Raw genomic sequence first — 14,205 nt, 5'->3', positions numbered from 1 at the left:
AGTGTAATGAGATTAAAGTTAAACACTCCGAAAAACCAACAAAAGAACAAATAAAAAAAACAAAGAAGAAAAAAAAGCCAGTCCAAGGAGGAAAAAACGCATAAACAGAGAAGAACGGAAAAAAAAGAAAGAAAGGAAAGAAAAGGAAAAAAAAAAAAAAAAACAAACAAAAAAACGGCCATCTATTTTCACGCCCAATATGCACAGTGAACCCCCCCATGAGAGAACGGCATTTCCATCAATCCTGTCAGGTCTGAACCCAGTTGAATACTCTTTCTTCCCAACTCCCACTCCTTTCCGCATTTCTCTCATTGCCCTTTCATTTGTTTCCACCAAATCCGTATAAACGCCGCTGCCGTCAGCCCAGTGTCCCTCTCTGCCTTGATACAATTTCCCAAACAGAAACCAAGAACCAATGAAATGGAAAATCAAAGACTAAGGAAAATCGAACAGAAAGGTAGTGGAATGAAAGAAATCACAAATGGAAATCAGACAAAGCTCGCCTTGAGACACATCTGTATCAAAGTATATGGCAATACAGTGTTTTGTGAACCGTGCTGAAAATGAAGAAGAAGAAAAAGGAAGTCTCTCTTTGTCCACAGGAATGTGGCAAATAGAAAACAGGTTCTGTATGCCCCCTTTGCCCTATCCTAGCAGGGCTGCTAAGGGGTATGCGCCTCAATCGCAGACGTAAACGCCATCCAGAGATGATGAGAAAAGAACAGGCGTCAGCCAGCTATAGCCGCAAATCGAAATGGAGATGAGATCGTTCGTCGGTCGCTAACATTAGATATTTGCATACAGAGCTGCCGGATATTAAAAAGAAAAAAGAAATGAAAAGAGGAAAAAAAGCTGCTGAATAGCTTCCGAGTCGTCAAAGCATTATGAATTCGTAACCGAGGTCGCCAACTTCCTCTATCGTCCACTCTCCCTTCTAGGAACCAAGCTCGCGGACAGATAGCGATGGTGTTGTCGGTTGGAGAGGGTATCCGTTGGCCGATGCCTTGGCCATGCTCTCCCTCTCTGCCTTTTCTCGCTCTCGTTGTGCCTTTTCGGATTTTGTTATGCGAGGTTTTCTTGTAGCAGCGCCGCCTCTTGAGCCTGGGCCGCCACCGCGTCCGGTTGTTGCTCCTCCTCGTGTTGCTCCTCCTCGACCTCCTCCTCGGCTGCCTCTTCCGCCTCGTCCACGCCTGGGGCGTTCTTCGTGGCTGTAGATTGTGTAAGTAAGCGCAGTCTAAAAAGCCAAAAAGCCAAAAAGCCAAAAAAAAAAAACTAGAATGAGATTTTTGAGACATAATACGTACCCAGTGGTAGGCTTCTCGACCTCGGGAACCAAGGGACCAGAGTAAACAAAGAAGCCATCGCGGCTGGCGGCAGCTTGAGCCTCCCAGAGTAGTTCAGAGTCGTCAACAAAGTCGTCATCAACATCGTACTGGTCTTCTTTGAAATTTCGCTTCTTCTTAGGTTTAGCTTGAGCGTCGGCGCCGCTAACTCCGCCATTATCGGGATTGCTTCCCTCGCCGTCAGATAGGTCGACTGACATCTCGTCGCCAGACTCGCGACCAGATTCGACCTTCTCCAGAGAGGCTGCGGCCGCAGCAATGCGAGCTTTGCGGTCTCGATTGGCGGCGAGACGGGGATGCAAGGCGTCCCAGCCGTATTGGTCCTCAGCCATGCGCATGAAGTTTACATATTTGTTAGTTTCACCCGAGATTAGGGGAATCGTGAGAACAATGGTGGGCGTGTCTTTTTCCTCGCCCGGGCGGGCTCTGCCGAAATCGAGAATTGACCTCTCGTCCATCTCCATAATGGTTTCGTCCAACATGTCTGTCTTTGGTGTTGAGACGCCGGTGATGGGTTTTTGTTTTGGTGACACCTTCTTTACAGGCCCGCTAGCAATGGTGGTAAAATTAGACTGGTCAACAACTGGCCGCGGGGTCGCTGCAGGAGCCGCCGGCGTAGGTGTAGGAGCGTCGCGTTTTATTTCGTGGACGGTAGGTTTCAAGGCAGGGGTTTGGTTGGCGGGGGTGGAAGTCGATGTCTTGGGAACGTAGGACGGAGAAGGTGGTAACGGTGTGGCGTCGGGCGCCTGCAATCGCGGTTGAGACATGGCAGGCGGGTAGGCCAGGTGAGATTGGCTGGGCGACGGCTTGGTGGTCGCGGGCTGAGGCTCGATCATGCTGGCAATGGACGGCGAGCGATGCGCTGGCGCGGCCAGGATTGCGCGCGGCGAGCCAGCAGCTGAGGAGTAGTGCGAGGTCATGGTCTCTCGGACGGGATCATAATTGCCCCGGATGGGATCGTAGCTCTGACCGCTGGTGCGCACTGGGATCGGGCTGGTGATGCTATTTGACGGCGACCGAGTCGCGGGCGGCGGGTCGGCGTTGAGAATGCTCTGCATGGAGCTTGGATATCCTTCGCGCTTCTGCATCTTGGGCGAGTATCGCCTGTCCGGAAGCGGCTGGAGCTGGTGCTGCGGCGTCGAAGTCAGGGAGTCGCCCAGCTGAGCGTGCAGCGAGGGGGATGATGACGGCGGTCCCGTGCCTGCAGGGGCCAGCGGCCTGGGGCTGGGTGCATCGCTATCGATATCAGACGCCGGCGCCAGTTTTCTCTTGCGCTGTACGGGCAGCGCCGTCTCAGCCTCGCGAGACTTTCGTGGCCGGCGCACCTTGGGCTGCTCTGCGGTCTCTGCTGGGGCCTTGGGCTTGACAACGGAGCCGGGCTTGCGTCCTGGTTTCTTGCGGGGGACGCCGGCGGCCGTTAGTTGCACCCATTCGCCGTCGATAAGTGAGTATCGTTTTGGTGTTTGTGTTCGCGAGCCGGGAGCAGGGCCTGGAGAGGTGCCTGGCGGCGGTGGCGGTGCATACTGTTGCGCATACTGCTGCGAGTTCTGGTCGCCGCTGACGACGATTTGGTCCATTTCGGGTCCTGAGCGCTTTGCGGCGGTGTCGGGACGGCGGCCAGCCCCGTGGGAGGGCGACCCGGGTTCTGAGAGGGAGCCTGAAGGGGGAGAAGAGAGTTCGCCGGCGGAAGAATCGAATCGCGTGGATGCGTCTCCAGCAGCAGCCATAGTAGGGCCGACGCGAGGTCGGAAGCGAGAAGGACGGAGATGGCCGTCTAGTATCGTCGAATTCTAACTTGTGGGCAATACAGCGAAGGATCAACCAAGCATGCAGGTGGCTGGCGAGAAGCGATGGTAGAGATGGACAGTTTGCGTGACAGTTCGGTGGGTTTCTTTGCGTCAATGGCGAGATGGCTAGTGGCTTTCGGAGGCGGTATTTTCTCCCCCAGGAAAAAAAAATTGTAGAATTATGGATTAAAACATGAAAGTTTATAAAAGGAATAGGAAAGTAAGAAAGGAAATTAAAACAAGTCAAACGACACACACAAGCGGCCTGTCGGTCTGGATAAAGAGACAAACGAACAAAAAGAAAAAAACGAAAAAAAAAAGAGCTTGAATCGCAGCCTTGCAAATGGCGCGTCAACAAGGCTGCGGCCCTTCACAAGCAGGCAGGCGATGGTGTGCAGAAAGTGTGACGTTACGTGAGTGGCCGGAAGCCGGACTGGGGGGAAACTGGAAACGTGAGGAGTGGAGCCGGGCTGGATTTGCGAATAGCCTCACAATCGGCCACTTGGGCGACAAACGCTGGCGGCGAGCTGCGGCGGGAGCTGCGCTGCGGGCGGGCAGATGCACTGAGGCGGCGGGGCTGCAGCGGCTGCGACAGCTGGAGGCGCTTGCAGCGGATTGAGTGCACTGTGTCTGGCGATGGCGACGGCGCTGCGGACGTGCGAGATTGATGGTTGAGCAGCTGAGATTTTGCGCTCAAATGCGGTGTTGGGAGAGGCAGAATGGGTAGGGAAAAGGGGAGAGTCAGAAGGGGGTTGGAAAAAAGAGGAGGGAGGGGAAATGATGGGGGATTTTTGGCTCGATTTGGGGATGGCGACAATATAGCAGTTGTGCTTTTCTAACAAAAGACCAGAAAAACGGGGCACGGCCAGCGCGTGGTTTGGGAAAACCTCAGCAGCTCGGTTGACTTCGGTCACTGGCGATTACACGGGATAATGCAAAATCCAAAGCAGAATGGGATGGATGGATGCCTTGGGACAGCTCTTGCAATTCGACTGGGCGTGGGGCTGCCGGGGGGTGCGGTATGAAATAATATGGAATACCTACCGATGGTACTCATACCGCCGCTGCTCAGCTCACGGTAGCACGACTAATAAGTCTCGTTCTTTTTTTTTATGCCGTCCAGCTGGCGCACAGTATGGAGCACGGAGCGTCCAGCAAGCGGAATTGATAGACGTGGTACCACGGCACAAGTACCATGAGCAAAGCCGGCAATAGTGAAAACAGAGAGATGCGAGCCGAAGTTGGCGCGGGTCTGCAATAAACTCTTATTTGACAGGCTAGGCCAGGGTCTCTAAAAAAAGGGAACAAATATGCAGCAGCGCCAGGACCGGGGCTGGGCCGGCCACGGTTTAGCGTCGGATCACGGGACTAAGGCATCTGCACTAGGCTGTAGACAGAAGATGCTGCGTTTGGGACGCCAATCGAGCTTCTATTTCCGATAGCGCGTGCGAGCAGCTGGGTAGCATTCGTCATTAGCGATCGACCACCGCGGACTGTCGGCGAATAGAGCGTCACTGTTGGCATTTGACAGACTCACGTGCTTTGATATTCCAAACCTCGACAAGCACCCGCGATCGACTGGTGATACACGATTGGCCGCTGCCGGAGAATTCAGGATGCAAGGTTGAGAAACAGGCACAGTAGCGTGGTCTGATCCATGTACTCGTCGTGCCTTGCGGCACCCCAGAGTCCCCTAACAAAGTAGCTGTGGGGGCGCTATTGAGATGCGCATGTAGGGGGAGGGCCATCGGCCAGCTGGCCAATCAGCGTGCGAATTAGACGCGGCACGCACTTAGGCCAGAGGCTGCTGTTGACCCGAGAAGCGCGCTGCAGCAATACCAAACGACGCTCTGATTGGCTGCTTTTCCCCCAAAAGAGGCATGATTCCGGAAATGGGTGCCCCACTCGCAAGCTCGCCGCCGGTGTCTTTTTTTAATTCTCATGGCTGTGGCAGCCAGATAGGCGCGGCCCGCTACGACGGTGGCCATCAGCTGCGCCGTGTCTGATTCGTTGAGCGCCCATTTGGGTAAGATGAAGGAAGAACTGGAGAATGAGCAGAGAAGAGGAAAAAGAGATGAGAGCCAGGAAACAAGAGCCGATGAGGCGCCATTGCGGATAGAAGAGTGAGACATTTTGCTGCACCTCTTGATGCAGGTCTCATAGCTGCCCATTCTTTTTCGTCTCCAACACTTCCCCCCTAAATCAGAGACATGTGGTCTCGCTTCGCTAAAGTCGCTGCGACCATCCATCTCCCTTTGCCGATCCAGGGAGATGGCACCTAAGAGCGGGACTTGTGAAGGATGCAGAAATTCTCTTCTTCTCCTAATCTTCTTGTTCTTCAGATTTCATTCCGACGAATGGGAAGAAAAATACTGTTGTCAGCTCGCTCTGGTACTACTTGGCAAATTACATGGCGTCGGGCGTTAATGTCGGCGCTTTTCCCAGCTGCTGCGCTGTTTTCGGCACAGGACGCACACGTCGCTAAAGCGATAACTGCGCGGAGAAATAGGTCCTGCCATCAATGGCCAAGTGGTGTGGCGTACCACTAGTTATCGCTAGCTATTGCCGATCAGGAGATGCTTCCTGCGCTCACTGCCCTTTTCCCGTCAAATCTCGCCATTGAGGCCAGCTGGCGCAGACAACAATAATGTGCGCGCATAGATACCTAAAGCTACATACAAGAAAGTGCTGACCTACTACAGTACCTATTCCAGCAGAGTCATGGCACCAAGTAGGCAATTTGTATCCTCAAGACACGCCATGCCACGACACGCTGTCTCAGCTGTCTGCATTTCGGCTCTGCGTCTGGTCGCCGTTTTGCCAATTAAGCCCCTGTCATGCGCTACAGCTTGCTGGGAACCCGCGTGGCACTAATGCAGGTGTGGCGGTGCGCCTGGATGGCTGGGCCTCCGAAACTCTAGATTTGATCTAGAAATGTTAACCGGCGGCCAATCGTGGGGGGTCCTTGTTTCAACGGCTGGCCGATGCCAAATGCATTTTCATGTGCCAATTGCCAAGCAACATGCGTCAACCTGACAGATTATGAGTCGCTTCAACACACGTTAAAAATGGGCATCACAAGTACCCAGCAGGCATGTAGAACGACAGGCAATAAATCACCCTCCCTTGGCGGTGCGCTGCAAGACAATTAATAATTGCTTAGGTAGCATCGCTCCAACTTTTTTTTTAAACTTTGCATGGCCTGAAAACAGTCACAGCTTGCGAGGGAGAATTTCCGGCTCACTCATAAAAACTCGCGTGTCATTGCCATTCTTGTATCGCCTGACTCATGGAGTGATTTTGTGGAAAAAAAATCTGCGGAAGAAGATCAATCACATGCAACTGGACGTGGCGCCATGCATTGCTGCCCTGCAGATAAACAAACCAGATGCTCGCACTCACTGCTGGGTGTCTGCAGCGCTCTGTACTCCGTGCGATATTTGCTCTTCGGACACGTTCCACAGTGGAGTAGGTAATACTTATCGATACGTGTGGGGCTCTGCCGGTATCCTCCACCCCGCCAACATTTTCTCGACTGCTGCTCATTAATTAATAAGGTATTTCCAACCATTAATGCCTAGCAGTCAAAGACAGCTATATCCAACAACACCATGGATCCCACGCTGCTAATCGGCGACATCGTCGAGCGAGACCAAAAAGTGGCCAAGCCTGTCGAGTTCCCTTCGGGCCCCATCTCCTCGACTGGGTTCCCTCAGCATAAAAGGCGATGGAAGCCCTCGGCGTTCAAGCAGCAGCGAAATGGCGGTGCATCAGGCGAGCCATCGACGTCGCAGCTGAAGCAATCACAGCAGCAAGGCCAGTCGCCAAGCTTCGACGAAGTTGAGAGAAGGCGCATAGATAAAGAGAACCAGCAAAAGATTAATGACATGACACCGCAAGAGATTTCACAGGCGCAAGAGGACATTATGAAGGGCCTGAACCCGGCGCTTATACAACGTCTGCTTCAGAGAGCTACCATTGATGAGCCCGACACAAATTCGCCATTCAACATACCAGAGCCCCAGGAACCACAGGCAGCCCCACCGTCTTCGCCCCCTGAAATCCGCGTCGACGATTTGCCAAAAGCTGCCACCGTTGAAGACGACAGTGCAGAGACCGTCGAGGTGGAATCAACGCCTAAGCCAACGCCTGCTCCTGCAGCTGCCGCTCAGGCAAAGTCAACCAAGAAAATCGCTGACAACTATGATGAAGATCGTGCACCATCCCAAATCCCGCCAGACCTCTTCCCAATTACTGATCTCCCAAAAACAACACATTTCCCCGTACCGCCGAGCCTCCCGGACCTAGACCCTTCCGACCCCAATTTCCTCGCCACCCTTCACGAGAAATACTTTCCCAATCTCGCCGCCGACCCCAGCAAGCTGGCTTGGATGGCACCGATCCCTACCGAAGACAGCCCTGCCGACAAGGACTCGTCGTATTATCCCCATCCCGAGATCAGCGTTTCGGCTCTGCGATTCGACTTCCGTGGACGTTTCCTCTCGCCACGAGTTAGCCGGTCGATTCCTTCGTCTATCGGACTGCATCATCACGGAGAAGCCCCCGAAGCCGCCGGCTACACCATTGCGGAACTCGCTAGACTGGCGAGAAGTGCCGTGCCGGCGCAGCGCTGTATAGCTTTCCAAACTCTGGGCCGAATTCTGTATCGACTGGGGCGCGGCGAGTGGGGAACCACCCTGAACCATCCCATTGCCATGGGAGTTTGGACCGCCATAAAGGAGGGGCGGGTACTGGAGAGTCTAACTGAGGCGAGCATGGGCGAGAGCGGGCATAGGGGCAGCCGGGCGTACGCCGTGGAAGCTCTCTGGCTATTCGAAAAGGGTGGATGGCGGGAGAAGCTGCAGGTGAGGTAGTGTAGAAGAAGGGAATGAAGCGCTCTCAATGATACCACTGTGTGCTGTTTTCTACGAGGACGCAAAGTTTATTACTATAGCATTTACATCTCGAATATCTTTCTATAAAATAGCGCCAAATCAACATCTTTTAGAGAAAGCTACTAGGTGCACGTGGATTAGACTTTATGGGAGATGAACTCGTACTAGTACTATGAATAGCCAACAGTGTGATTCTTCTCCATAAGCTGGGTACCGATTGCGCCGTGTTAGAGCGAGCGCAGAGTATTTACAAACACCTCCTTGTGCCGTAGTAAGTTGACGTGTAGGATTCTCAAATGCAGCTACTGAAAATATCCCTATGACGTGTACAAATGATTTAATCTAATTCACGTCTCTAGTCCACGAGACTAAGTGGGATGTAAGTGAGTTGTCCGCAACCACCAAGTTTCTGGTCCAGGGGTGTTAAATGTCCTTCCCTGATGCGGTAATCTAGCCGCTGGGATAGCAAAGTGCCAGCTCAATTTCCAATTTTTGCTTTCCTTCTCTGTTCAACTGCATGGGGCTTATGCGTGTGATGGGTGTCCAGTTAGAAGTTTGTGTGACGGGAAATGCCAGCGAACGCGCGCTGCACGTTTATCACTGCGGCTGGTGCCTTATCTGGGTGAGATGCAGGCCCGATCAAGGAGATGGAGAAGATGAAGGAGAGTACGAGGTGGACGCAATTCCTGTGAGTAATTCTGTTGAAATTTCTCATCTCGCTCATGTAAATAGTTTTTTTGTGTTTGTCAAGACGTATTTATTTACATATTGCATCTACATATATATACATATTCTCCTCTGTACCTAATACTCTAGAGCCCAGCATTAGTGAGTGACTGGCTGCTCGCTCACAGTGCCAATGGCAGTTGATAAAAGCCTCCAAATAGTCAGCCTCCCCCCTGATTGGCTGGGCAAGCCCGGGCACCAATGAGCCATTCCGCCCCAAACCCAGGGATTTGCCAAACTCTAGCGTGGCGCTGGGGACTTGGCTTTTTTTTCTCGCTCTTTGTCCACCCCTAAAGCCTTGATCCTTGCGGCGGCGGCAGCGGTGGGGTCTGACAGAGAGCGAGGAAAAAAAAAAAAAAAAAAAAAAAAAAAAAAAAAAACATCGCCCACACTTTTGCCGCCACAGGCCTTTCTTCTTGCTTTTTCCCTCCAGCCCACAAGCAACACGGCACCGCCGTCGCCAGCCAATTTGTCTCCCCTCGCCTTGGGTGCTTGCAATCATCTTCTCTTCTCTCTTCTCGCTCCATCTTGTGCTTTTGGACTCTGTCGTTTTTCCGTCAGCGCGTCGTCGACTTCGTTTTCCTGCCTCCCTGGTTTGAACACTCTGACGCCGCTGTTCCGCTCGTGCCCGTGCTCGCCGAAACTACCTTCGATCGACAAGGCAGTGACGCTTCTTCCACCACATCACGACAAAACGACCGCAAGAGACAAAGCCCCGGTCCTCACCGACATCGAAAAAAAGAAGCCGGCATCTGGCCTCTTTTTTTGATCTCAGCTGCAAAGAATCTCAGCAACAATCGTTGGTATTGTTGCCGACGGACGGAAGCGACCTCTATCCGCTTCCACCGATTTTTCCCCTTTGACGCCCGCTGTCTGTACAGCCTGTCAGGATCTTCTGCAGTGCGGAGAGTTCCATCATCTCATCAAAACAACCCCCCCTTTTTTGGCTCGCCTGCGCAATCTCCCGCAGATAGCGAGGAAAAGACATCGCGGTTCAATTGATAGATACCGACAAGAAGCCAAGACAAGAACTTTGATTTTTGCAACGACCGGCGACCATCCAGACCAACTGCAACCCCCCCAACTTGTTTTCCCCAAGGAGATTTCTGTGACTTTGACTAGCCATGGCACCTCCTTTGCAGTTCGCCTACCGAACCCAGAAGACCATTGGCGTCTTTGACGCCGCTCCGGTCTACGAGCCCCTTTCTGGGTTCACCAAGCCCGAGGGAAACCTGCGGTGCTGTGCCTACTCGCCTTGTGGCCGCTACTTTGGCTGGGCAACGCCCGAGGCCGTCAGCGTGGTTGACACCGCCAGCGGCCAGCCGGCCCTGAATCTGCCCATCGCCAACGTCTACGAGCTCGGCTTCTCGCCCCTGGGCACCTTTCTCATCACCTGGGAGCGGCCGGCCAAGGACGAGGCCGGCGATGCCACAAAGAACCTCAAGGTCTGGCGCACCGTGGAGGAGGGCGTTGATGCCTCCGCCAAGCAGCCTGTAGGCCAGTTTGTCCAGAAGCAGCAGGGCAACTGGAACCTGCAGTACACTGCCGACGAAGCCTACTGCGCCCGTCTCGTCACCAACGAAGTGCAATTCTTCCAGAACCACGACCTCGTCACAGTTTGGAACAAGCTGCGTGTCGAGGGAGTCACCAATTTCGCCCTGGCCCCCGGTGCTCAACACGCCGTGGCTGTCTTTGTCCCTGAGCGCAAGGTAAGCCTTCACCAACACTTGGCTAGTATTTGATATATCCAATGCTTCTGCTGTGCAATGTCACCACTCTAACATTTCACTTCTTTACTTAGGGAGCACCCGCCGCCGTCAAGGTCTTCAACGTACCCGCATTCCAGAACCCTATTTCTCAAAAGACCTTTTTCAAGGGAGACAAAGTGCAGCTGAAGTGGAACAAGCGCGGATCCAGCCTTTTGGTCTTGGCTCAGACTGACGTGGATCGATCTGGCAAGAGCTACTACGGAGAGACGACGCTGTATCTGCTGAGCACTAACGGCTCTTTGGATGCTCGCGTGACTCTGGATAAGGAGGGTCCCATCCACGACGTCTCGTGGTCGCCTTCGTCTCGACAGTTTGGCGTGGTATATGGTTACATGCCTGCCAAGACGACCATTTTCAACGATCGCGGCGTCGCGGTGCACTCGTTCCCCCTTGGACCTCGCAACACCATCACCTTCTCGCCTACCGGCCGATTCGTCCTCGTTGCTGGTTTCGGCAATCTTGCTGGTCAGATTGACGTGTATGATCTGGAAAAGGACAACCGGAAGATCTGCACCATCGAGAGTGGTAACCCCAGTGTGTGCGAGTGGAGCCCTGACAGCCGCTACATCATGACGGCCACGACTTCTCCTCGTCTGCGTGTTGACAACGGTGTCAAGCTGTGGCACGTCACCGGTGGACTCATGTACAACGAAGATATGGTCGAGCTGTACAGCGTTCTGTGGCGACCTGCTACCGGAGAGAACATCGAGGGCGGCGACCCGCTCACCCCTGTTCCTGTTGCGCACGCGTCGGCGGCGACGTTCCTCAGCAATGTCAAGGCTCCGAGCAAGCCTGCCGGAGCCTACCGACCGCCCGGCGCTCGCGGACTGGCGACGCCCCTTCACTTCAAGCGCGAAGATGAGGGTGGGGCTGCTCACTTCGTCAGCAATGGAACCCAAAATGTGAACGCCAACGGTTTTGGCAGACCCAGACGTGCCGTTCCTGGCGCTGAGCTGGCTGACACCCCAGCCGTCAGGACTGTGCCTGGGGCAGAGCCTGCCGAGGATGGCGCCGCTAAGAAGAACAAGAAGAAGCGCAGCAAGAAGAACAACCAAGGCGATGGTAAGCTAGAGCCCGAACCTAACGGAGGAGCCAGCCTTGCCCCGCCGCCTCAGGACCATGAGGGCCGCAGCCCGGATAGGCGTGGAGTTGCTGGCGGCAACCAGAACGGCCGCGGATTCAGGAGCCGCTCTCGAAACAACACGGGACCTCGTAGCCGAAGCAACACCCACCAGAGTCCCCGAGGACAGAATGGAAACCAAAACGGCCAGAATGGACACCACCAGTCCGGACCTCCTCCCAATGCTCCCACCGAACCCGCGGGATCACAGAACCCCAACGCCAAGAAGATTCGCAGTCTTCAGAAGAAGGTCAGGGCTATTGAGGACCTGGAGATGCGCCTTGCCGGTGGTGAGAAGCTTGAGGATACTCAGCTTAAGAAGATTCACACCAAGGCGTCCGTTCTTAAGGAGTTGGACTCCCTAGGTGGTGAATCTTAAATGCTTTCAACTGATTGGATAACGTGGAGGAGATACGTAGGAGAGAAGGGAGAAGGGGTTAAGATCAGAAGCCAGAAATGGAAATTTTCTTTTATCTTTGTTTTGTGGAATTGGGCGTCCCATAGGCCGGCATTCTTCGGCGGTGGCTTTTCATGGTATGCAACACTTCGGTTAAGGGCTATTACTGAGCGGTCAGGTAAAGAGAAAAAAAAAAAATCCAAAAGGATAGTGGCTGAGGGGACCTTGGGGATTTTGGAGGTTTTTTGTACACCGTTGCAACGCGAAACATTTCTTGGACAAGAAAGAAAAAGGAAAAAAGGGATAATAATGCTTGCATCAAAGGACTCTCTCGGGCCACTGTTGCCGAGGCAAGAAAAGGGTTTTTTTTTTTAATTGTCGGTAAATAGTTATGGAAAATGGGGAGAAGCTAATATACACGCCTGGTAAGGTAGGCGGTATTTTATTTCTCTGAGGGATTGCTGCCCTGGAATATTTAGATCCGTGGGCTAACGTCGACAAAGGAAAGGAGCCTGCTGAAAGGACGCAGGTGGTGGTTGGCAAAATGTCATGATGCATAATACAAGACGTACATGTTGAACTTGAGATTTTGTTTATATTTGGTGATGGTTCTTTATATAATCGAGATTTGTGAAGTGTTTGTCTGTGTATGAAGTGGCCTGATACGCAGTTTCGCATACATAGATGCTCTATTTATCTCCTTCCTCCATCTTTGAATCCCCTGGATTGGTCGCTTTTGACGCTGTCTTTGCGAATGATGATCTCTCTCCCAGTCGCTGCCCATATATCGCGCCGCTGGCGCTGTTAGATGAATACCCTTCTTCAGCACTAGATATTCCACTAAGCTCATGATTGTTAGAGGCCCCGTCACGATGGTCCCTTTTGCCGTTCCTGTTAGATAGAGCTCTGTTCTTTTTTAAATCCTTCTCGAAGAAGAAGAACTCGACACCCTTATCGAAGAGCTCCCTTGCCGCCACGGCCAAAAGGATCACAGCAGTAGTCTGGCCGAAATCCCACCCGTTTTCATACCCGCCACCTTCCAGCTTGCCCTGGTTGGCGGAGCGCAAGGCCAGCGCCATGTACAGATGGACGGGGAACTGCAGAAATGCGAGGACGAGGATGGTGTGGCGCCAGCGAGCGCCGGATAGCGCAGCCGCCAGCATGACGAGGAGCATCCACGAGGCAGTGAAGGAGACGTAGACCTTGTCGCTCATCGGATGGGGCGCGCTGGGGGCGGTGACGAGATGGGAGAAGTAGCAGCGGCCCGGTGGCTGGTCCAGCGCCCAGTTGTCGAGGGCGACGCAGAGCAGGATGGTGAGGACGAGATAGAGCGCGGCGAAGAGGTACGTTGCGCGGTGGCGGGGCGTGAAGTGGGAGGAGCGGAAGCAGGCGAAGTGGCGGGTGAAGAGGTGAGAGGCGCAGTCGCGGGCGTGAGAGGAGTGATGGAGGCGCACGTCGCAGTATGTCCAGCAGACGAGGGCTGCGGCGCTGGAGACTCTGTGTGTGCGTCAGAATGGGTGTTGGTTGGTGGTGGCCAGATATGCGAGAGGCTTACCCGACGAAGCTGACAATGTCAAACACCAGATGCAGGTGATACGTGTCGATGGAGTCGGCGTTTGAAAAGGCGGAAATCATGTACGACGTGCCAATGACCATCTGGATGTCGTTGCCCACCATGAGGATGTCGGACACGCACTCGAGGCGCTTCTGCTCAATGGCATGGTCGATGCTCTCGGGCGCGTGGCCGCCGTCGAAGGCGCCGCTCTTGGAGAAGAAGAAGGCCCAGACGGCGAGGCAGAGGGAGATTGCGGCTTGGCCGACGAAGCTGACGATGATCTGGGTGTTGGATGTTTTGCTTAGTATGTATTGATGGGGTTGTGGGCAGGTAGATGCATGTTGACAAGAAAGAGGAGGTGACTTACACCGATGCCGGCAATGTCTGATCTGGTTTCGCCGACGAGAATGCATTCCGGGGACGAAGCTCTTTCTGGGAGAGTAACCATGACACTCTCTTTTCTGTGGTCTGGATTGATTGAAGTGTTGTAGTAATGACGACAAGTTTAGATGGGAGAGGAGGTCTCTCTCCTGCTTTGAGCTCTATTGAATCAGAGCTGAGCTTATCGCACAACTACCACTCAGCCCTATATAACATGGAGAGAGACAACGCT

At 53.6% G+C, this 14,205-nt stretch overlaps 4 protein-coding genes across 4 annotated transcripts; 2 read left to right on the top strand and 2 right to left on the bottom strand.

The window, feature by feature from the left end:
- Window positions 1–118: 118 nt before the first annotated feature.
- TrAFT101_003236 (uncharacterized protein) lies at window positions 119–3,888 on the bottom strand. Its single transcript, XM_024899359.2, has 2 exons — window positions 1,305–3,888; window positions 119–1,208 (listed from the first exon to the last, which is right to left on the bottom strand). The coding sequence occupies exons 1-2, from the start codon at window positions 3,068–3,070 to the stop codon at window positions 935–937; spliced, it is 2,040 nt and encodes a 679-aa protein (XP_024764369.2). The 5' UTR covers window positions 3,071–3,888; the 3' UTR covers window positions 119–934.
- A 2,721-nt stretch (window positions 3,889–6,609) lies between these two features.
- On the top strand, window positions 6,610–8,161 carry TrAFT101_003235 (uncharacterized protein). Its single transcript, XM_024901768.2, has one exon. It carries the CDS (start codon window positions 6,742–6,744, stop codon window positions 8,002–8,004), a length of 1,263 nt encoding a protein of 420 aa, XP_024764368.2. The 5' UTR covers window positions 6,610–6,741; the 3' UTR covers window positions 8,005–8,161.
- A 944-nt stretch (window positions 8,162–9,105) lies between these two features.
- TrAFT101_003234 (uncharacterized protein) lies at window positions 9,106–12,755 on the top strand. The gene is made up of 2 exons (XM_024906185.2): window positions 9,106–10,460; window positions 10,553–12,755. Exons 1-2 carry the CDS (start codon window positions 9,876–9,878, stop codon window positions 12,017–12,019), a joined length of 2,052 nt encoding a protein of 683 aa, XP_024764367.1. The 5' UTR covers window positions 9,106–9,875; the 3' UTR covers window positions 12,020–12,755.
- Window positions 12,646–14,198, bottom strand: TrAFT101_003233 (uncharacterized protein). Its single transcript, XM_024903520.2, has 3 exons — window positions 13,960–14,198; window positions 13,593–13,873; window positions 12,646–13,534 (listed from the first exon to the last, which is right to left on the bottom strand). Exons 1-3 carry the CDS (start codon window positions 14,038–14,040, stop codon window positions 12,727–12,729), a joined length of 1,170 nt encoding a protein of 389 aa, XP_024764366.1. The 5' UTR covers window positions 14,041–14,198; the 3' UTR covers window positions 12,646–12,726.
- Window positions 14,199–14,205: the final 7 nt, after the last annotated feature.

Source organism: Trichoderma asperellum, chromosome 2 (assembly GCF_020647865.1).
Source record: "Trichoderma asperellum chromosome 2, complete sequence".
NCBI lineage: Eukaryota > Fungi > Ascomycota > Sordariomycetes > Hypocreales > Hypocreaceae > Trichoderma > Trichoderma asperellum.
Note: the sequence above shows the minus strand (reverse complement) of the source record. Positions and strands in the feature narration are given on the sequence as shown.

What these genes read in the sequence shown, in the direction of transcription:
- TrAFT101_003236 (XM_024899359.2), bottom strand. Translation starts at nt 3,070, where the DNA reads ATGGCTGCTGCTGGAGACGCATCCACGCGATTCGATTCTTCCGCCGGC. An exon ending in GTCGAGAAGCCTACCACTGG is followed by an intron (nt 1,209 to 1,304) that starts GTACGTATTATG and finishes CACAATCTACAG; the next exon opens with CCACGAAGAACGCCCCAGGC.
- TrAFT101_003235 (XM_024901768.2), top strand. Translation starts at nt 6,742, where the DNA reads ATGGATCCCACGCTGCTAATCGGCGACATCGTCGAGCGAGACCAAAAA.
- TrAFT101_003234 (XM_024906185.2), top strand. Translation starts at nt 9,876, where the DNA reads ATGGCACCTCCTTTGCAGTTCGCCTACCGAACCCAGAAGACCATTGGC. An exon ending in TCTTTGTCCCTGAGCGCAAG is followed by an intron (nt 10,461 to 10,552) that starts GTAAGCCTTCAC and finishes TTCTTTACTTAG; the next exon opens with GGAGCACCCGCCGCCGTCAA.
- TrAFT101_003233 (XM_024903520.2), bottom strand. Translation starts at nt 14,040, where the DNA reads ATGGTTACTCTCCCAGAAAGAGCTTCGTCCCCGGAATGCATTCTCGTC. An exon ending in CAGACATTGCCGGCATCGGT is followed by an intron (nt 13,874 to 13,959) that starts GTAAGTCACCTC and finishes TCCAACACCCAG; the next exon opens with ATCATCGTCAGCTTCGTCGG. An exon ending in GACATTGTCAGCTTCGTCGG is followed by an intron (nt 13,535 to 13,592) that starts GTAAGCCTCTCG and finishes ACGCACACACAG; the next exon opens with AGTCTCCAGCGCCGCAGCCC.